Raw genomic sequence first — 24,195 nt, forward strand, 5'->3', positions numbered from 1 at the left:
ATGATGACTGATTCAAAAGGGCCACCCCCAGAATCTCCAGGCTACCGGGTCTGTAACACCCCAGTGGCTTGACCAGAAGAAAGGCACACTGAGCTCTGCAAGCTTGAGAAGGAGAAGAGAATTTCACAGCTGTTATAATAAAAATTCGGCATTGAACATCGATGATGAAACTGCTGCACCAATGTCCCAGTGACTCATATCAAGTTTCACAGATGCTTCTCGAACGCCATGTGCTGTGGTCCATTTCTTTGTTTTGCCACTTACCTATTAAACAATAGATCATGTCCTCTTATGCCTTTAGAGACAAGAAGAAAAGGACCTTCCCCTCAATAACTGGTTAAGATTTTTTGCCTGCGAGGTATCCAACCCACCTGTATGATTCACATGCGTGCTGTCTCGCAGAGATAGCCTGACGATTCAGCAAACACAGAACACGTGTTGACTACATCAATAATCGGACCTCGTGTTTGCTTTCTTGTGCCGTGTTTAAAGGAGAGACTTTACACACCAGACTATGTAGCAGTGTTATTAGCTGCACATACAGTTGTATCTATTCTCAGGAAGCTATTAAACATGCAGCTGTGTATGTGCAGACCAGATAATGTACATGCAGAAAGGGAAAAGAAGGAAAAAAAAAATTTAACTGGAACTTCAGTGCAATGAAGTTGTCTTACATGTTGAAATGCTGTTAGTTGTTGTAAAAGGTTGTGCTGAGGTGATTGAATGTGTACAGTACCCTGCAGTTTCACATTTGTGTGATTATAAGATTTTTTTCTTTTTTTGCCAGTCTGTGTATGGATTGGGTCACAGCTGTGAAGCGCCACATCATGCAAAGCTGTGATTGGGTTGGTGTGCATGTATGCACAACTCAGTAGTAGGGAAGTGGAGCGAGAAAGAGAAAGAAGGGGGGTGGGAGAAGATTATAGCTGATCTTCCAATAAAGCGGGCGGGTCTTTTGGTAGTAGAAGACCTTAGGCTCCACCCCCTTGCCACGTGGCCGGCGTTGTGCTGCCGTGTCAATCATTCGAGAACAACACTCTTTCCCCTATTGTGCGCTGGGAAATCGTAACCCAGGGTGGGAGAGAAAGAGGGAGATATGGGAAGAGGAGAAAGAAAGATTTATTGCTAAACCTTGGAGCAACCAGTCAGTATTCATTCATTCTTCCCCGTGCCCTTGTTGGAGGAGGTAGCAGCTGGCTAGCACAAAGGGAACTCACCAGGTCGTTGGTATCCAGTGGTGGTGGCTATATACCGGTTCTTTTCTCTATGTCCAGTGGAAACTTTCAATGCTGTTGCACGCAGATCATCGCTTGCTCTGTTCTACCGGCGAGATTTGATTGAACGTCTTCCAGCACATTTTTTTTTTCTACCTGCAGCAGGAACTTTGGACGAATTTTCTTTTTCTTATTAGCAGATACCAGCTTTATATAATTTTGGCTCTTATATGTTTATTTGATGTCAGATGAATATCCCTCTTTTTAGTGAGAGCAGAAAGTAGATTTGTGCATTTCAGCAGCATTTGTTAAAAGATTCTGCTTCACAGTTCAGTTCTACTAGGGGAATATAGAGTACTGATTCAAATTTTCAGCTTTTCAGATACATTGCACTGGGCACTTCCTACTTTTCTTATCTTTTTTTTTTCTGAGGGAAGTACATCTACCTCAAAGCTTCATTTGCTCCCCTTCCTCTACCTGTAATTTGTTTTGGCACATCCACAAAGAAAAACCTAAACCTAGAAAATTCTGTTTTATTCTTGGCCTGACTCAAATGCAAGAGCCATATGAATATCTTCAATTTGACCTCACTATGATGCATCAGTGAAAAGGGACTTGGTTTAGTAGCTTCCACGCAATCTTTTCAAAAGCATAGAGGGAAAGTAAGCATTTGTGATAGGCTGGTTCTTCAGATGTCATGTGTCAAATCCATCTTCCTGAAATCAGATCAGTGAGGGTTTAAATAATCTTCTTCACGTCTTGCCCGAGATACAGCGTGCTGCGAAAATTCTGCCCTTTGAGGTTGACAAAGGCATTCTTGTGAGATGGTCAAAGCAAGTTGAAGATTGCCTCAATATCTTGCTGTGGTGATCCAGACCCAAAGCATAAGAGTACGCCAACATCCAACAGCACCACCGACTACTCATCCGTGAGCTTTTATACATCAGAGAAGAGAGAGACCGAAGCAAGGCAGCTCTTCTTGCAGTCAACAGGGATTTTGCATCACCTATAGGCTGCAGTGCAGACGTTTAGAGGGTAAACGCTCAGGGGTGTGATTCTGTGACGCCATTGCCGTGCCTTTTGTAGGGATGATAATTGCGAGATTATCTCTCTTAACGAAGTCTCCGTGGGAACCCTCGTTGATACTGCCCTGTCGAAGAGTATCCAATCCGGCCCGACCTGCTTCCAGACTTCGCGATGAAGATTGGAAGACCTCTCTCCTTGTGCAAAAGGGACAATGAGGTGAAATCAGTGCAAGTGCCAGAACGGTTGCTGTGGTCACGGTTTAGCGTTGGTGTATCATCATGCGATCACAAGTGTAGAGTTTTGATCGCACAAAGGCAGTAGAGTCTTTTGCCACGTGAGGTTTTTGTAGAATGGACAGACGTGTGAGCAAGGATGTCGCCCGATACGGTGAGCAAACTTTAAAGGTCCAGTTTACCTTTGGGAACAGTGATTCGAAAAATGTTCAAGATATCACCTTTCATGCATATGTGTAGGTCTGTTGTACTACAAAACACCCTCCAATATGAATTTTTTGCAATAAAGCCTAAAATATATGGCGATGTTAGTATTTGTCTCAATAACTGTAGATGGTTTAGTCTAGGAACATTTTTATTATAACTATTGTTCACATTTTGCATATTTAACAATACTTAACATAAATTTTACTGATTCGAATTTTCACAGTGGTTGTTTCTATCCCTAACTAACATTTACAATTATTTTAAAACACTAATGCTGGGTTTTTGTTTCATCTGCAAATGGTAAATTATGTTGGGAACCTTGATTAACAAATCCATCTGATCTATAGATGGTTAAATGTCATTCATAGAAGAAGAATAACACTGAGTGTTGCATACTCAGCTGGTAGAAGAAAATTAAAAGTAGGAAAGGGAGGAGAAATTGATAAAGAGATAGAGGGAGAATGAGCGAAGGATAGAGAGACAGAAGAAGAGGAGGAGGAAGAAGCCGGAGAGGAAGTACTGCTCCAAATGCTCTCTTGACTTGAATCTACTACATTTAGCATTTGGTCTAGGAAAAACTTTCCAAATGACTGGTCAATACTGTGATTTCATGATATGGTAACTTGTATCCTAGATTTTGTGTTGTGTGTATGTGAGAGCAAGAGAGAGAGAGAGAGAGAGAGAGAGAGAGCATGTAATAAGTCCTACATGATAGCTGCTAGAAGAAAAACTTAAACCCTCTGAATATTCTGTATAAAATTCTCACTTTTCAGAATTGAACAAAAGAATTGTCATTATCCTCATTAGGAGAAGTAGGAGGTACATGATTACTCATGTTTGTGGAGGATGGATTTATCATTTAAAAAAAAAGATAGAATAAAAATCCTGAACAAAGCAATGCATGCAAACTATTATCACATGGACTTCAAAAGACTATCCAGTAAGGTGAGAGAACTTCACAAAGGGTGTCTTTCCTTTTATTGCAATTTTACTAAAAATCCAAATTTGTAAGGTGTTTTTTTTTTTGTCTCTTTCTCACTCTCACTCTATTTGTATCTCTCATCTTTTGTCCCATTGTTGTTGTTTTTTCCACCAATGAATAAATCTCACGTGTGTCTGATAGTCAAATTTTCCACTCGTCCCTTAAAGTCCCTTCCTCTTCGATCTCTTTGTGATGGGGGCTGCCATGCCGGAAAAGCGCCAGCTGTCTCAGCCAGGTATGTTTGCTCTGCGGCCAGGCACTTGAGGATGTTAGTCGGGCTGACATTGATAACACCGCTACAAAGGCCGTGCGAGTGGATTGTTTGTCTTACTGCAGATATTCTTAGATATGATCCAGGCAATGAGCTCGTTTTGTTTGGGTTTTTTTCTTTTCCCGCTCTTTTTTTTTTTCCCCTCAATCCCTAAGACGGTTGCATGTATGTAATATCCTCTTACACACTGACACACACACACACACACACACACACAAAATAGAGAGAGAAAAAAAAAAGTCTTTTCTAATAAGATTTCATGCAAGACATAGAATATAAAGGGAAGTGAAACTTGTGGTTTCAGACGTGCCATTTATGTCGGTCTTCGGTATCCATGTAGGTCAAGTATCCATGCCTTCGAGTGATAGGCCTACATACTCATATGCACAGATATAGGTGTATATATAGACATATGTTTGAACATAGAGAGAGAGATAGAGATGTAAACTGCTGCATACGTTAGTTGTGATTGTGCCTAAATATGGCACTATTGCAGGTTTTGTTTCTTTGTTATAGTTTCATCTCTGCTGAGAGATATTTATTCAAAAGCGAGACAAGGAGTACTCGCCACGTGATAGTATCTGTTTTCATGGCCCCCTTTGTCTGTCCTTGCAGACAGAGAATTAAATTTCAGAGCAAAGTGATAATGACATTGATATCATTTCATCAGATCATGGGACAGGGGATGTAGGGTGACTGGAAATGTAAATGAGTAAATGTGTGACAGAGTGCAAAGGTCACGAGTCAAAAGGTCAGGTAAGGTCAGTGACAGAAATTCTCACAGCTTTCTTAGTAAGTGAATATATGAAAGTCAACATTTACTTTCTCCAAACCATGTGTCGAGAGTAAGGGAAGCATGACAAGGGCAGTGAATGAATCATATTTGTGCACAAAATTCGCCAATGATACTTATTGGCCTTGGGGTTAGAAGTCAAGGTCGAAGGTTAATGTTGATTTCAGAACTCTGGCTGATGTAAGGCATTTAGGAGTAGGATCTACAGTATTCAGATGTATTTCATGGCAATTTGTTAGAGACGCTTTGAAAGGCACCCTAAGGTACTCCTACGGGGCAGATGGATCAGCACTTTTTTGATGACGCACCGCTAATGAAGCAGAGTAAACTCTTGAGACAGAATTTGCTCATATATTTCATCATACATGGCTGTATTCAATACAGCCAGGTATGCCGATTATATGAGCAGTTGACATTACATTGCAATGGCGAATTCTGCATGACCGATTTTGATAACTGCCGCACATCTCAAAGTACAGCACCCTAATTTCACGTTGCTCCTAGCACCAGTATGATGGAAGAGTCTCCGTATTGCCCAGGGGTGCTTAGTCTTATTGATTCCACAATCGCGGGTTCAGGAAAGTGTGAGGATAGGATTAAGAGGAAAACCCCCAGCTTCTTCTCTTTTTAATTCCCGCTGGACGTGTGTGATCGAGATGGGGTGGGGGTGGGGTTCTGTAGCTTTGGTGGACAGCGCAGATATGCTTTAAAAAATAATGATTGGTTTCATTCTAGAGAGGAAGAAATGGCGTTACCTCTTTCCATCTTGGGAGGGATTAATATTACTCATGCTTGATGGTAATTTTATTCAGTTGCGACATGCATGGTATGAAATCAGATCATAGAAGTAGCTTGTGTGGCATACTGCACATTTGAACATTTTTACCACCAAGCATATTTTGCAATTTTTTTCTCTGTTTTTTTTTTCTGCACGATGAAGTATCTGGTACTAGTCCTGCTGAATATGCAGACACTTCTCTTTGAAAGGAGAAGACCTAGATGTCAGTGTAGACAGAAAAGAAGGGGGAAATGGCTGGTTGGTAGACCAGAGAACAGTAAATGCAACACCTGGGTCACAGTGAACTGTGCTAATTAATTCTGGATTTTGCAATTTTGGGGGCTTGTCCGGATTTTCTGGAAAAGAATTGATGAGCAGATCATCAGATTAGATGGAGGTGACTGTGCTCACCGACTTCGCTCTGTCAACCTTTACCAGTTGAATACTGTTCATTGCCCTGTACTCTTAAGGGTGGGTCCATATTGCCAGCAGTTGATTACCTGATGGTTTCGATTGAACGAGTGTGAATGATGAATGAATGGAATTGACGTTTTCAAACAATCAGGTGCGGGAGCAGATGAGAATCTTGGCAACCTGCCCAGTCAGTGGGTTCTGGAGCCAGGTGCTTCCCACAGGTTATTGGGGGAAGGGTGGGGGAGGAGCAACAAGAATGAACAACAGTAGATTTGTAACAGAATGTTACTCATGGCAAGGGTTTTGCGTAGGAAGAGAGCTGGAAGTGCTCTTATGTGTTCTTTATCAATAGGACGGTGTGTTCAGGTATTTTAATATAAATCTGTGGATACTTTTCCACAAGGATCTTGTATTAGAGAGTTATGAATGGCAAATGCTGGTTCCTGCTAAATACATGTCAATACAGTTCATAAATACATTTCAATGTAGTGTGTATGCATTTCTTGTTCCTGTAAAAATCAGTCCCTTGCAAGCTTTTTGGCTGTCAAGAATGGCTTTTAAGCAGGAAATATGGACACTGCAAGGTAGTGAACTAGTCTTTGCTGGATATGTCAGACTGATAAATGTCAGAGGAGATTCAAGCTGAATGGTCATGATTCTTGTGCCTTGTTGCAGACTTAACATCTGATATGTGAGAACATAATTCCCCATTACAGGTGTACAATCTAAGCAGTGAAAACATGAGTACAGAAAGCAAATATTTTAGGGGATGCATTTTGCAAAACTTTGTTAACTTTTACCTGTCGGGGATTACAAGACTGCAAGCCAGGATGCTGAAAGCTGTCTCGAATTAGTAGTTGCAGAGCCAGGAAAGTGATTACAATGTTTTAAAAGTCCATGCCATCTAAAGTAATTCTGTTCCATCAAAAGTAAGAAGGGTAAAGCTTGAATTACTTCAATGGCTGGGACAGAGTGACCTCACAGAAGTAATTTGAGAGAGAAAAAGAGACAAAACTGAAATGATGTTGAATTCAGAGACAGAGCTTGTGTATAGGGAGTCTGTGCAAGACATGCATTGCTCATAAATGACTGCAGCATAGTATGCCAGTAGATATCTAGTGCTACATGAATGGGAAATAATGCTTTAAAGGAATGATGCTAGTGTAAAAAGCAACACAAGGGCACAGTATCCCAACGGGAGTGAAAAAAAAGACAAAAACTAGATATTGGACAGATAAACACAACTTCATTCGATTTTTATATAGATTATCTACTAATCTCTCTGTGTATCCATCCATCTATTCTCCTACATATTTATCTATCAGTCTATCTATATCTGCCTATCTAAACGTATACTTGCCTCCCCAAATGCATTTTATCTGGATGGTTGCAAAAAGGTCATATACTTGTGCGTATCGGCACAGGTTTACATATTAATAATTAAGACCTACAGATATATGATAGCTGTATATTTGTAAATACATATTAATGCACATGCACACACAAGAAAAATCAAGAACACCTAGAACTCAATGAGGAAAAATTTGAAGCAGGAATCAGGCAGGAAAATAAAAAGAAATTGCACTTGGATTTGAAAGATGCGGCAATGGGAGTCAGCGCTGCTCAACCGCAGTGGTGTGATAGGTGGATCGATCCCTTGATAAACCAGTTTATTGATTGATCACAGGCAAGATAACTCAATTAGAACCCGTGGGAAAATAAGAGAGAGAAAAAAATCCACTCCTACGTGGACGGGCACCGGATGTATGTGCAGGAGGGAGAATAGGTATGAAACGATGTAAAATTGCAGGAAGAAAAAGAGAGAGAGAAAAAAAAATAGGAAGAGTTTTGGAATGATAGAATGCCTGCAAAGGTCGATCAATGCAGATTGGGGAGGATGCCATGGGCAGTCTTAAAAGCCAGTCCGGACAGAAATCTCGACACGAGAGCACACACAGACCCCAATCTAGAGACAGTGAAGTAGCTAGAATGCTTCTGCCCATTTTTTCCTGTCTTTTCTTTCCTTGTTCTCTTCTTTCGTTTGACTTTCTGTTACATTTCTCCTGTTTTTGTAACCATTTTAACTGTTTTTATTTTCTTTCTTTTTGACAAGCAACCAGTCTCTATCTTGATATGTGGTACTTGAAATAGTCTTGCTCTTCTTAGTCTTACATACATTGCCACTTGGACCTAAAAAAAAAAAGAAAAAGAAAAATGAAATCTGAAGTCGAGGGGTCAATGGTTCAACTCAGCCAAACGTGAAGTTAATTGCGGATGCAGTTCTTGGGTTTCAGGCTGAAAATCAACTTGAGCGCTTCACTGTATTATTGATTTCAAATCTGCAGAAACTCATCTAAATTACCGGTAATAAAAAAAAAATCTTGCTTGAAGGTGTGCAGTGTTTTGGTGTATCATATGATAGTTTGAGAATGCTGATCTTCTTTTGAAACAATAGGAAAGGGAAGTAATTGACCTTCAGAGATTGATTGCAGGTTATCCTTGCATTGTATGCATTTTCATCTCTTAATGTGTGTGTGGGTGGGGGTTTTGGTTTTACTGTGACATTAAGTTCATCACATAAGGTGTATTTTTCATATGAACAGTTGAAAGTGTCAGGTTTTTTTTATCAACTGAAACTGCATACACAAAAGAAGTCACGAGGGGTGGAATGGCAGTTGTGTGTGGGTGAGTGAGTGTGTGCAGGTGTGTATGCATACCAAGTGTGTATGTAGGTCTATATGTTTGCATTCATATAATGTCTATGTCATTCTATGTGTGATTGCATTGCAGTTAAAGAACATGATAAGAGGTGAAAAGTGAGAGTTACAATGATATGTTTGCAATATGCTATGGTAATGAGCACTTGATATATTCGCAATCTGGCGCACTTTCTCTCTCCTTTAATATCAGGGAAAGAGAAGGACTAATTTGCTGTCAGCAGCAGATTTCACTCATGTTTGAATGGCTTCATTTTGTTGTGATGCCATACATGCATAGCTCATATATGCAGTAATATGTACCCATTGTATGTGACAAACAAATGTGCTGTATGTAGTAATCCTTTGGGGGAATTGAAATACCGCTGAGGTGATGGGTTGAAAATATTGTGCATTGATGTGTGTCTAATCCTTACCTTTTGTGTCCATATGTAGTATAACAAAGATGATGAGTTTTATAGAGACAATAGTGCCCAATTATAGATACTGGCAATAAACCAGATCAATTTCTGATGTACAGGATTTGCTGAGAGAACTTTATGTGCAGCAAAGAAGGAAACTTTAGAGAGGAAAAAAGGAATGTGACCCATTAGTATATCTTGCAATGTATATATATTCTTATATGTTTGCCTTTTACTCCAGACATTATTGTGAGTAATACATTAAGCTTGCAAAGTGCATGAATTTGAACAAAACAAGATTATAGTCTGCCATTTTTGCTAGATAGTAATGATATCAATTCATGTTTCAGATAAATATCATAACAAATCAAGAGATTACTGTCCATTTAGATATCCAAAAGTATGAAAATATAGGTGAGGAGATTTTGTATAATACTAAAACTATTGAAGTAGATATAAATGCTCGGGAGTTTGTATCTCTTGTTGGCTATGTTGTATTCAATATATTTGACTCTTTCTCGTCCCTGCAGCCCGTGAAGGTGATCTCATCGAGCAGCCCAGACAACTTTGCTCTGGTCATCCTTACTGTGGTGCTGGTTGCCTGTGTGGTGGGCATCCTCGTCGCCATAGTGACCGTCTACTGCCTGAGGAAGCGGGCCAATGATAAGGCCAAGGTGACGGAGCTGAAGCAGGGAGAGGGGAAGGACAACGAGGCTTCCGCTGACTACCAGGTGAGGACTCGTCTACCCCCCCCCCCCCCTCCCACATTCCCTATTCCATCGGTCCTGCCGCAATTTGTTACCCCTTTCTATGCTCCATTGATACATTGTTACATCGTCTCATACACCAAGTTTTGTTCTCGGGCCAGTAAATGTAGCCAAACTTATAGATATTTCTTGTGTTATGACGTGGTTAGCAGCACTCTCTACATAATACATTTTGATACTGTAAATGAGTTTGCAAGCATTTTGTTTATTTTTTTTGTTATGTTGGTGAAAACGTTGAATAAGTTTGTATAATGATAGTATGGAATGGAGCATCCTGAGCATGCTACAGGGTCCTTGATACTGCAGTTTGCTTCTCAGTATCTGCTGGAAGTGTATGTCTAAAAGAGGAATGAATATGAATATATACATATATATACGCACGCATATATGTGACTCCAGGATCTATGTCGACAGCGCATGGCTACCAAGTCGGAGAAGCCGGAGCCATTGACCCGTGTGAGCAGCGTGGCGGCCAGCGATGGGGCCCAACCTAGCCCGTCCAGCAGGAGCAGCACCTCGTCATGGAGCGAGGAGCCTGTCCAGTCCAACATGGACATCTCCACCGGTCATGTGGTCCTGGTCAGTATATCGATTGCAACTGTATCTATCTCTCTCTCTCTGGCTCCATCCATTGATCTCTCCTTTCCTCTTTGTCTCCAGTGCTTAAAGGGATGGTATAATTTCGGTTGAGATGGGGCTTCAGGTGTCCAACGTACGTGATCATACTTTGAGATAATGAAAAACCTATTATGAAATATGAAAGAACATATAATTCTAAGAGGAATTTAAAGTTTATTTGCTGAAAATTAGTTTTGAAATGGCTGAGATATCCAAGAAAAAGCAATCCTAATAAAAGGTAAGACCCACCTTTTTACTAGAATCGCTTTGTTTTACTTTGTCTTTGGGTATCTCAGCCTTATCAAAAATAATTTTCTTGAAAGCAACTCTGAATTCCTCTTAGAATTGTATGCTCTGTAATATTTCATAAAGTAGCTTCTAAGTGTCTTGCAAAAAGACAAAAGCTGAATCCTCACCTTAACCAATACCTATACCATCCCTTTAACTCTTTATTTATATGCTTTGAGTGTCAAGTGGCACAGAAAATACAATTGAGGGGGTCAGTGCAATATAGTGCTAACCCACACTTTTGTCAAAATTGAGTTACATGCATTTTCATAATCCTTATCCTTCACTCTAACCTCCGTGAAAATATCATATTTGAATTCAACCAATAAGATGGTAGAAAATGCATGCATTCATGTTTTATCAATGTACAATGTATGGACTTTCCAAACATTCAACAGCAATTATCTCAAAATTACTATTGTGTGGGTTAGCACTATATTGCACCAACCCCCTCAATTGTACCATAGTGTTGTACTCGATGTCCAGAGTACGTGGCACAGCGAGGGGGTAAAGTAACTTGTGCGTAAAGGAGATGTGTTTAATGTGTCTGTGCCTGGATGTAGCCCCGATTCTTTCGGGTTTTTAGGGTAGCTGGTCTAATCATCCGTAGACCTAGAGTTGCTTCAACTATAACTATTTTAGCAGAAAAATTTTCAACATCGAATCATTTACTAATTGTTATGAGGATAGATTCTGAGTTCTTATATGAGCCATCTCGTACAATACGTAATTGAGTTTTGTCTTGTAAAGTTTAGTCATGTCCAGTATCATACATGTATAAGTGAGCTGTGTTTGTATGAGAGCGAGTATGTTCTTTGAGACTAAAATGTGGTTTTTGTTCTTTTCATACAGAGCTACATGGAGGACCATCTGAACAACAAGGACCGCATGAGCAAGGAATGGGAGGCCCTCTGTAACTATGAAGCTGATCCATGCAGCACCGACATTGGCAAGGCACCAGAGAATGTCGACAAGAACCGCGTCAAGACGGCCGTGCCATGTGAGTACTGTATCTTGTGCATCATTTGCCATTGGGATGCTTGTGAGAAAGATTTTGATTTAACTAGTGAAGTTTCCCCATGTCACTAGATAATCTTTCTTTGTTTATAGAGGGCTGTCAGCTACAAGTGTCTGCTGTTGTACCAAATTATCCCTTCACCCCCAAAAGGTGCTAAGTAATATTTAATATGCTGTTATTTTCATGTACAGATATTTTCGCGAATGAGGAGGTCATAGACATTTTCGCGAAATGTTGTTTTTGCAAATTGACGCCGACGCTAACGTAAATGCATGGAAACATTTTTTCTGTTGTTAAATTCACGATCCAACTGTGATTTGCAAAATTCGTGAAAATTGAACTCTCGTGAAAATAACATCATATACAGTAATATTTTTTTGAAATGTCTGTCCATCTGTCTGTCCGCCCCATATCTTGCTGTGGAAATTTAGGAAATAATCCCCAGTGGATTTTTGTAGAGACTTGGCCCAAGTGTTGTATTTGAGGCTTAAAAATGTTAATTAGATTTTGGGGAAAATCACTTTAAGTTCATGCACTGATCAAATGGTCTATGTACAAATTAATGTAAACAAAGCTTGTTGGCATACAATTCAGTTCTACTTTCTCATGCCATACGATCAACATTCCATTACCTGATACTGTTAGTTATTACTGTTTGTTAGTACACATACGATGGACACCACATGGTGAGCATGCTTTTCAAACCAAAAGTTACCCCAAACCAGAGCCCCCACCAATGTTAGCCAACGCTGACAGGGTCTTGTAAGGCAACAGCGCCACCTAGAGTTCAACGAGGGAGGGACCTAAAGGCCAGAGAGAGTGACTCTGTGTTAAGCAGTGCAAGTCTGAAAGCCGTGTCCTGTACAGTCACACAATACGTCAGAGCTCCCCCTTTTGATAATACAGCTCATATGAACTCCTTAGTACATGCCTGATTCCAAGTCCATCCATAAAGAAAAATGTTTGAAAAGCTTTGGGGTTTTGATACATCGTATATAGATATATATATGTATACTATTATATATGGGTTTTTTTTTTCAAGGAGCCGACCTCAGAAAGGAAAAAAAACTTCCATAATTTTCATTTTGTTATTTATTTGTTCATTTATTTTCACCATGCACCAATAATATTTTATATGCTTCTGCAGACAGGGAATGAAAGTTGTATGTTGATGGTATGAATAATAACAAAACAAAACACAATGTAGTATTATAAGTTTTATTTCAAAATATATTTCCTTGCAGTCTGAGAATTGAAAGAGCAAACCATGATAGACATAGAAACAAAGATAAAGCGTATTCAACTGTAATAAAGATAAAGTGTATTCAGCTGTGATATTTCAAGATGCAAACTTTGTGTGCTAGGTATGGTATCCCATTCTCATGAAAAAAAAAATAAATCAAACAAAGAGAGGGGGGGGGGGAGGAGGAGGAGAGAAATTAGATGGACTATTGTGTTATCAAATTTGTGTGATATTTCACCCTTCCCCCTCTGCAAATGCATGCCCCCCCCCCCCACACACACACACACACACCTGTAAGAGGAAGAAAGGGAACTTGGAGGAGGTTTGGAGAAAAAGAGATGCTTTATTGCACGATAATCTGCTGTGATGAATTTATTGAGTCTTCTCCCCAATCAAGCAGTGAACTGTCAATGGTTTTTATTTCACTCATCGCATTTACAGATGACCACGCTCGCGTGAAGCTGACGGAGTCTGCGAGTGCCGGCAAGTCAGATTACGTCAACGCCAGCACCATCGTAAGTCTGACTGGTTTCCCATCCTTTACAGCAAGCCATGTGCCGAGACACTAAAAGCTTACCCTCAGTGTCAGACAAAAGAGTTTAGAGGTCTTTGCAACTAAAAATAACAAATTTGAAATCTAATACCGGTTTTAATGATGGCCAACCGGTAATTTGGGACCTTTAATTTTCTCAGCGATGTTTGTCTTGGTTCTGAGATTCAGCCATTCAGCCGTTCTGTGCTTGTACAAAGGGGAAGAGATTGAACATTAATGGAAGCCTTCATTATCTTTGTTGATACACATGAAACATTACTTCAATTTTCCAATTTACTTGTTTGTTCATATTCTGTACTTGTACTGAAACTTGATGTTCGTGTTCAGACATAATCTTGGATAGTTTGTGTTGGGTGGTTTTGATTTCATTTTCTGCATTATCTTCGAGAGTAGTGACTCACCATGCAGTGTGTACAGTATAGTCCTCAATCTGCAAGAATTAAACAAAACAAATATGCACTTTGCAGATTCGTATTGTGTGACTGTGGATATTATCCCCTTGTGTAACTATATTTTCCCCTTGTGTAAACACAGTTTTGACTTCAATAGCTAATTTCACAATTGAAGCACTTTAGAAGCAACTTTTTATCGCTTGACCTTCCTTCACCTTTGACCTCTCTCCGTTAGATGGACATTGACCCCCGAGCACCAGCCTACATCGCCACCCAGGCCCCACTGCCAAATACACTGGCAGACTTCTGGCAGGTATGGTGGCAGTAAACATACTTCAATTGTAGAAAAATTCATTTTGGCTACTTTTGTAACTTATTTTTTGAGCATTTTATAGTAGAGCATGAAATAGTGATTTTCCACATGTTTTGCTCATGTTTGTTAATCTGTAATGACTCAAGGTTTTCAGCTTTTCTGAAAATTGATTAATTTTGGCTATTTTTAGTATTTCATAGTAGAGCATGAAAAAGTGGGTTTTTCACATCTTTCCATCATATTTGTTTAATAACCTGTAATGACTCCAGGTTGTCTGCTCTTCTGAAAATTAATTCATTTCGGCTATTTTTAGAACATATTTTACGAGCATTTTCTCTCTATGTCATCGCCTCACTGTGAACCCACAATGATAGTGCAGTTATAGATTCCCACAGAATCTACTCAGTTCTTGTAATCTGTGAATCTGGTGTTAAGTTGGTGTTTGGTATGAATTTTTTGGTGTTGGTGGTTTGTGTTTACCTTGGGATATACTTTTAACCTGTTGAGGACGGACTGATTTTGCTACAACACACATTTCCCATAGACACCTGCCCAAGTATACTCGGGACTCGTCCTCAACGGGTTAATCTGTAATGACTCAAGGTTTTCAGCTTTTCTGAAAATTGATTAATTTTGGCTATTTTTAGAACTCATTTTTTTAGTATTTCATAGTAGAGCATGAAAAAGTGGGTTTTTCACATCTTTCCATCATATTTGTTTAATAACCTGTAATCACTCCAGGTTGTCTGCTCTTCTGAAAATTAATTCATTTCGGCTATTTTTAGAACATATTTTACGAGCATTATCTCTCTATGTCATCGCCTCACTGTGAATCCACAATGATAGTGCAGTTATAGATTCCCACAGAATCTACTCAGTTCTTGTAATCTGTGAATCTGGTGTTAAGTTGGTGTTTGGTATGAATTTTTGGTGTTGGTGGTTTGTGTTTACCTTGGGATGTACTTTTAACCTGTTGAGGACGGACTGATTTTGCTTCAACACACATTTCCCATAGACACCTGTCCAAGTATACTCGGGACTCGTCCTCAACGGGTTAATAGAGGAGATTGTTGGCTTTGGCAATGGAGTGTCAGTCCTGTGGGAGATCATTAGATAAATTGGAATTTACAAGTTGTGTCACAACCTGTACTTTTGTAATTTGACATCAATGATGATGCCAATGATTATTGTAATTATGATCATGATAATAACACTATCCTGATTATAGATATAGAAAAGATGAAGATAGTGATGGTGATAAATCTCATTATCATAATCATGATTGTTATCATAAGAATCACAATAAGACTTGAAAGGATCTGTGATATTTGGCTTTTGAGGTTGCTTGTTGAGGTAAACCACAAGAAACTAGATAGTCATCGGCAAAGAACAAATCACTAGATGTATAGGTTACATTTGAGTAGTAAATAAAAGATGACATTCCATTATACCAGTGCAAAAATCAGAAGATCATTAATAAAGTGACAGCCAACCCCAGTCAGTGATTTGGTATTTCACTTGACTATCACAAATAAGATAATAGATCTAACATTATCAAAAGTTTTCATTCAAAGGATGAAAATGTGTGTCATTGCCTTTCAGTAATTTTGGTTATCCTTCTGATGTAATATTGATATGTAAATGTTATGTAGTGGCTGTAGAATGTTCATCGAGTGAGTGATCATTGCCAGAGGCTTGTAAGAGACTCTATTGCTGAGCACTGCAGGTTTGCAACTCTTGAATTAGCTACCTCACGTTAGCATCAACATGTGGGACTGAGAGTTTAGGAGTGGCGGTTTGTTGTATGTGAAATCCAGTCTGTGCATCTTAGTCTAGACAAGGCCTGATAGGGCATCTGATGTGGCGTTAGCATGGAGCAGTGGATGAGAGTGAAACTAATTAACATTTTGGATGCTGCTGTGCATTTTTATATGTACAAGTGTATAGAAAGCATGTACAAAGCCTGCAGCCCCAGGCTGGGAAATGGATTTATATCAAGCGCAGTTGGATGATTTTGATCCTAAGATTTGTGGAATGGCGTGATGCCAGACTGGTGTGGCGTAAGTCTTGTTTCATGGAGGAAATTCACCTGAGTCATATTCTAGTGCAGAGCAATATAATGGGATTTGCAGAAAACATAAAGGGGAGGAACCTTTTTTTTTTAAATCCATGTATAATGATATGATATTTGATATAATGCATAATGGCAATTGATACACATTAAGTATTTTATATTTCCGACTCATGAATCTGGTTAGTCATACAAATAACCCTACTTATGAGGAACAAGTATAAAATGAATCTGGTTAGTCATACGAATAACCCTACTTATGAGGAACAAGTGTAAAAAAAAAGTGATTATATTATAATGGAACATTTTTAAACTTAAGCATATGGAGTTGTTGCCAATTTACAGTGATTTGATTTCTAGCTGTAAAAGTTATGGAGCTACTTACAACACGAATTCATCAATATCCATCAAGACATTAATCTAGTGATGTACATCACTCATATCAGGCATCAGATGAGTATGAATATTATATGAAATCACACAGACGCAATTAAAAAAAAAATGCAGCGTGATAGTAGAAGTGAATAAGAGACCAAGCTAAGCTACACGTACATCACATCTTACTCAAGTGTGTTTCAAGAGGACAAAGTTGAAAAGATGACAAGCGGGTGTCCAGAGTTAAAAACAAAACTTTAATGGGAAAACAACTCAGAACCATGATGTTGCTGAGTAAAATGATTACAGACATATTAGTCTAGACTGCCATAACTAGCATGGTGGGGGGAACTGGGCACCCTTTGATTGGCATTGAGATGTTATTTCTGTAACACCTGCAGAGATGACATTTTTTTGTGTGTGTGTGAGCCTTATTCTGACAAACCTTTCTTCTTCTTCTTCTTTTTTTCCGCATCTCTTTGTCTCTTGAAGATGGTGTGGGAACAAGGGTCAGTGGTCATCGTCAACCTGACCCACCTGGCCGAGACGGACATCAACCGCTGCCGCTACTGGCCCGACGAGGGGAGCGCCCTCTACCACTTCTACGAGGTGCACCTGGTCTCCGAGCATGTCTGGTGCGAGGACTACCTCGTCCGCAGCTTCTACTTGAAAAATCTTGAGGTAAGGATGAGCTAGGGTGTGGATGGAGGGGGCCTTGTTTAGCTCATGGCAAAGAAGGAAATGGTCTGTGGTGATGTAAAAGTTGATTTTCACTTGTGTTTCTATCATCTATATTGTCATTAATGATACTCGTATTACTATGATAAAAATGATGGTTATGATAAAATAATGACAAATTAATAATAAGGATGACAGTGATGATAATTTGTATTATCATTTATAATTTGTTATAATTATAGTATCATTCTTGTCATCATCATTATTATGGTACTATAAGCTATAAGCTATAAGCCAGTTCATAGTTAGCTCATGGCACATTGGTGGAAATGACGTTTCTGTTTTCTCAATTGGTTGGGCACTTCACTCGTTTTCAAATCAGCATGATGCATATTAAAGCATACCCACAATTTATAGAATTCACGGTCAAACAAAGAATGAACTTACTTTAATACACAGAGCAGGTGACAAGAATTGTCTGTCAGTTGACACTTCAGCAGGCTTTCATTTTATTGTTTTGTGTTGAATGCATAAACAAAGTCTTTCTACCAATATTGCTAAATACCAGGCTTGCTATCAGGTGGATGTGCTAGAAAGCACCATTTATAAGGGTTGCATGAATAATTGTTACATTAAGGATGCTTATCTCAATGAATTAAAAGAAAAACAATGTGCCTGATTGTACAAATGACCTTTTTTCTGCTCATGCGCAAAGTGGAACTGTAAACTAGCTTATTATTATCATCATCATTGTAATCACAATTGTCTGTACAATTGCCATCATCACCCTTATTGTCATGATGATTGTAATTATTGTTACTAGTATCACCATCACCAGTGGAGTCCATCATCATTTCGAGTAGGATTTCAGTCTGTGCTCTATCATGTGGCCTCGAAACAAGTCTATCAAACAACACATAGCGAACACACAATTGCATGCATAAAAAGGTCATTCCTAACAGCCCCAAAGTCTCATCTGACAATGGTGATGCATAATTTGGTGTCCTGTTCTGACATGATTGTCTGTGATTGTGACAGGGCCTTGTGCTTGCTTTGTTTCTCTGCCGGAGGAAGACCTATCTATTGTAGATACTAGTCTTGCTCTGCAGACCCTGTTATACTCTATTCCTACTTGGAGGCAAGGAACTCTGACATACTGTAGCTTTGTTTGTTGTGCTTTGTGTTCCCTTTTGTATTCTCCCTTGAATATGCCAGTGCCAGCCCAGAAGGATTGTGAAAAATTATTTTATCGTTTTCTTTCATATCTCTGAAAAATGGAAATCCTGTAAGATGTGAAAAGTTACGTGAATAATGAAACATGGAAGCACTCGCAAGAAAAAGAAAGTATTCAAGCACATGAACTGTGATTGTGGGTTCACGTTGACCCCACATCTGGCAGTGACCTCCTTCTTTTGCCAGTCAGTGTCGGGGTCTTGAGAGTGCAGACTACAGATTGCACTAGTCAGGCCTCATACAGTTAACAGTGCCATCACTTTCACACCTGGTGCTGAAGATCTCGTCAAAGGATATATTTGGCCCAAAAGTGCAGGGTAGCGGTTCACCCACGTACAATACTCCAATGATTTATCACTCCTATGGTGAATTCCGTAATTGTAGTCGCTGCACAGGTCCATCTCAGGGACCAGTGACTCATTTGTTTTATTTTGTCTCTGTTGGCCTTGGTATGTAGGGAAGTAGCAAGAGATATTGAATAGAAACTTGGTTTTACGGGGGAAAGGAATAGAAACCAGCAGAAAAATAAATTCACGCTCTAAAAAAAAAAAGGAGGGGATATGTTGAAAAAGTGATGATGAATTGTGCCATCCCTATCTTTTTCATGTATGCAACAAGATCTTGTGATTTGTGTTTGTTCGTTTATTTTTCATGAGTTTCATCATGCATGAGCGCCTTTGCCAGCGCAAACTGCATTTAAATTATTCAGTGTGAGCTCATTACAAGCATGGGAGTGCAGGAATATGCAAAGATTAGTTGAGATGGACCCCCCCCCCCCACAATGGTTGTGCCTCCTCATTTTTAATCATGGATTCTTTTCCTACATGTATTAAAGGTGATGGGTGAGTGTACTTTTTCAGTCCCATTATTACATCACTAGCTGGTGTTCTCTTCTCTTGCATAACCAATTTGCACACACACTGTTACAGTTGACCTGTTTGATTTATAGATAGATTTGCTGTAAATTATGGAGTTGCAACCATGAGCCTGTTTGTTGCAATATTCATTTAATATTCATTATCTCGTGGGCATGGTTCACGACTGTTGGCTGCAAGTAATCTGTGGAACAAGATTACCAGTATGCAAGTCCGCAGTGCTTCATACAACCTGTATACAGATGTTAATATCTAGATAGGGTATATTGAATGCTATTGGAAAAGCAGCATACTAAAGCACTGTGAGCAACATTTCCCGAGTGATGCTCGTCTCTCGGCCAGGCGCTCCCCCCACCCAGTGCTGCCGTCTTCACGGGAGTCGGAAACGGCGACTGTCAGTCAGCCGCAGATGCGATCTCGTGGGTGTTGAGTAACCTATCTCCCCGCCATGCAGACACCTGTGCCGTGGCCATTTCTCCGTGGCCGCCTTTAGCCGTAGCGACAACACTCTTTGATGAGAATCACAGCGCAGCACACATGGCAGACATCGCCCGTGACTTCCCCCGTCAGATCCAATGAATCCGTGATGGATCTGACACGACGGCAAAACGTAAAATCACACATGTTTGACCCATTACACCTCGAAGCCTCATCCATTATAACTCCTCTTTTTTTTGTGGGTGAAAGTGATTATATGAACTCATCGACTGCTAATCACAGTAAAAGGGCTGCTGATATCAATTTTTTTTAATCATCAACCCCCAGAGGTGGGGGGGGGGGGGGGGGTTGAAAGGAGGATGGCAGCTGATCTGGAGTGGAAAGAGAGGTTTCTCACTGTGGTGTAGACATAGGAATTTCTCCTTTTCCATGCTCCCTAACCATACTATCCAGTTCTTCTGGCAGATACAGTGTACAGTATCTCAGGGAGATTTGATCCAATTGGAAATGATGACCTCTATCTGACCTATGTCGGATCTGTCCTTCATAGGCTGGTGACATGTGTAACATGCATTTCAGCATCATACGGCCGAGATCATGCATGAAATTTTGGAAGCGATTTTCCACTTGTATTCAGTAGTTTTCAGACCAATTCAATTTTATTTTGTGTTTGGAACCTGGTGATTGCAAATTGATACCACATATACTCTTTTTTTTGATGAAAATATCACGTCAGTAATAATGTATATGTATGCACACCCACCTGTTATATATTTGTGTACATATTTTTACTGAAATTTAGGATTTTAACATATGCACATTTGTAAAGTTCATAGAGAGAGTAAATACAGATTATGCATCCTTTTCTTTAATGTGTGTACTGGCCCCCATGTCATGCCAAAATTTCATTAAATCTGATAGTACAAGTTCTAAATTTTAAACATACATTGTACCTAAAAAAAAGAAAAGAAAAAGATAGTCTGGAAATGTTGTAGGCATCGCAATCTAAAGTTAAGGGGCATTCCAGATGACTTATATTATTTAAAGTCATGTAGAACATAAATCAATTGTGACATTTATTAGGTTTGCTTGCATTTATTGTGGTCCTTGAGCAGATAAACCAATACCCTGAAAAACCCAAAACATGATATACTGAACAAGGATGATATTAAACATAGGAGGCTCACATATTCCAGTATTGTAGCGATGTAATTCCATTGCTATACCACAAGTTTACCTGTGTAGAATTTATGCATGTGTTCTTCTTTTCTTCTGCTTTGTTGAGCACCCAATTATGCATTCTTATGTGAAGCTGCCATGTCATCATCCTTTTTATTGTGATTCCTTGTGAATATTGAAAACATTCTTGTATATTCCTCATACCAGTCACTATAAGTTCTGAAACTCTGTACCTAGCATAGCCAATTTTATAGATGCTGAAATGCAGAAGTCTAAAAATCATCTGGAGGTCTCCTTTAAAGATGAAATAAAAACAGTCCTCCAAAAATGTGATAGAGGCATGTAAATGGGAGTAAGAAGAATGTGAAATATAATAGTGATTAATTTTGGCCACAAACAATGGCAAAGCCAAAGTCTCTGGTTAAGGATTCCCCCAGTGATTCCACGCTGGATTTCCTCGCATCGGCGCAAAAAAATTATATCGGTCTCGATCAGAGACGCAGCGCTGAATCTGATCACAGTCGACTCGAAGATTGCATGCACCGTAAACATGCTTTCAGTTCTATTTTCAATCAAACCCGAGGATGGTGGGGGGGGGGGGGGGAGAGTTAGGGGATGGCAAGGGAGAAAAAAAAAATTGTTCAGGAAAAGAAATGAGTGATAAGAACCCCATCATCGTAGTTAATTCATTAGTGAGAAGCAATGAGCGGAGAACTGCCGAAGCTTCGCCGAGGATGTTGGTCGCTGCGTGACTCACCGGGATGGCTTCCTGTCAGTATATTCGCGGCGACGGGGCATTATGCATACCTGTGCCCTTTCTCATAAACCTGTCACGTTTTGACGAGTTTGATCACAGTGTAATGGCCAGAGAAAGAGGAGTCAAGTGAAGAAGCGATTCTGCAAGGAAAAAATGAAAAAGAGAGAGAGGGAAGAAAGTTGGGTGAAAAAAAGTTGTTTCCATAAATTTGCGTATGTGTAGATGGTATCGCACCGGCAACTTATGAGTGATGAATGACATGCTTCTCCTCTTGTTAGTCTCATTGCTCGAGCTGGGTGGTCGTTGATCTTGGAGGGCTCCCTCTGTAGTTGAGCCCATGAATATTTTCAAGATGATGCACACTAATGCATGGCCCACTTTATACACCCGTATTTCTAGCAAGTGGGAACTGCGCTTGATTTCAAGTGGCGTGAATTAATCGTAAAGAGAATGCAACAGGTCTTTCTGCATGATTTGTTCACTTTACATGGAGGGATATAAGGCAGATGACTTCAGTGATGTAAAGAAACATTATTTCCAGTGATACATTGTGAGCCTGAAAGATTCTGTTTTTCTTTTACATCCCATTTTTTTTTTGTACTAGATATAACTTTTTCTGCAATTGATCACATGCATTTGCTGTCTGTATTAATAAATTTTGCTATTGTTTCTTGTACCATCATTCCTTCCTACTCCATTCCTTCCATATACACCTTTTTCTGTGTCTGCAACATGATTTTCCCCTCCAAACTTTCTCACATTTTTCTACCTCACTGCGCATTTCCGTAATCTGTATCCATTCCTTGCTTCTTCATCTTTCATTTTCCCTCCTTCTCCTGCTCTTCTCTTCTTCTCTTGCCTCCTCCTTGTCCTCCTCTGCCATCATTACTTTTCCTCCTCTCAATCTCTTCCCCCTTCATCTCCGTGCCTAATACTTCCCCCACCATCCCTCCTCTTCTTCTTCTCTTGCCTCCTCCTTCTCCTCCTCCTCCTCTTCCATCATTTTACTTGACCTCTTCCCCTTCGTCCCCCTGCCATATACTTCCCCTCCCTCCTCCTTCTCTTCTTCTCCCCCATCTCTTCTACCATTATTCTTCTCTTCTCTCCCTCTTCTAATCTCCTCTTCCATCATTACTTCATCTTTTCTCGACCTCTTCCCCCTTCGTCCCCGGGCCGTGTACTTCCCCCACCATCCGTCCTCCTCTTGTTCTCCCCCTCCTCCACCATTGTTCCTCCTCCCTGTTCCCTTCCCCTACTCCTCCTCTCTTCTCCCCTCCTCTATTCTCCCCTCTCCCTTCATCCTCCTCCTCCTTTTCATCATTACTTTGTCTTTTCTCAATCTCTTCCCCCTTCGTCCCCCTGCCATATACTTCCCCCTCCCATCCCTCCTTTTTTCTGCGCCCTCTCCCCCTCCACCATTGTTCCTCCTCCCTGTTCCTTCCCCCACTCCTTCCCCCTTCTCTTCCCCCTACTCCTCCTCTTTTTTCCCACTCCTCCAATCTTCCACTTTCCCCTTGTCCTCATCCTCCTCCTTTCCATCTTCTCATCTTCCTTTTTTCCCACCTGCCCTCCAGACCCAGGAGACACGTACCGTGACCCAGTTCCACTTCCTGACCTGGCCAGAGAATGGAGTTCCTCCGTCACCAAAGTCATTACTGGAATTCAGAAGGTGAGTCCACCAACCTTTACCCCCCTCCCCAGTTTGCTCTCCATCTCCCCCCCCCCCCTTTTCTCACCATTGACCAACAACACTTTTCATATACATGTAGATACTAATCATTAACGTGAGCCATTCAGATATTTTTTTTTCTACCGGTCCAGTATCTTTTCAAGTTTCGTAGTTCCCATTTGATATTAAAGGAGAAAGAAAGAAGGAAAAAACAAGCTATTTGTAGCTCATCCTCCTAACATCATCTTTCAACTATGCCCCTGAGGGACCATTTGAGTACACTGTACCTGCACGAGGTGTAATATGCTCACCTACACGTGCCTTGGTGTTTTTCAGTGGTGGGTTAGGTTGCAGCAGGTAGTTGTTGATGCTGTTGTAATATTGTTCTTCTTTGCCTTTTGATTTATTTTATTCTAATCCCCTTTATATTTTTGGGACCAGATGTACAAATGTGCTATATGGAGGAATACTAATTGATAACGAAAAGTTTTTAAAATATTTTTTATTGATTGTGTTTTCTCTCATTTTTTCAGGGGGGGGGGGGGAAGGGGTAGAGTACTTATTATTTTCAATAGCAAACTTGTCAAATCATCCTAGTTATGGTTGAGATCAAGCAGATACATTTGACCTGAATCAAAATCACAGAGATAAATTTTTGACATGATGCCTTGATATAGCCAAAACCTTTGGCA

General features: G+C 40.0%; 1 protein-coding gene across 1 annotated transcript; it reads left to right on the plus strand.

Annotated features, from left to right (window-relative positions):
* The first annotated feature begins 960 nt into the window (after positions 1-960).
* On the plus strand, positions 961-23,523 carry LOC139714637 (receptor-type tyrosine-protein phosphatase N2-like). The gene is made up of 8 exons (XM_071626317.1): positions 961-2,627; positions 9,567-9,767; positions 10,203-10,382; positions 11,562-11,709; positions 13,412-13,485; positions 14,151-14,228; positions 17,167-17,355; positions 23,409-23,523. The coding sequence occupies exons 1-8, from the start codon at positions 2,613-2,615 to the stop codon at positions 23,505-23,507; spliced, it is 984 nt and encodes a 327-aa protein (XP_071482418.1). The 5' UTR covers positions 961-2,612; the 3' UTR covers positions 23,508-23,523.
* The last annotated feature ends 672 nt before the right edge of the window (positions 23,524-24,195 follow it).

Source organism: Diadema antillarum, unplaced genomic scaffold (assembly GCF_040938485.1).
Source record: "Diadema antillarum isolate AM-2024a unplaced genomic scaffold, OU_Dant_1.0 seq00002357_RagTag, whole genome shotgun sequence".
NCBI lineage: Eukaryota > Metazoa > Echinodermata > Echinoidea > Diadematoida > Diadematidae > Diadema > Diadema antillarum.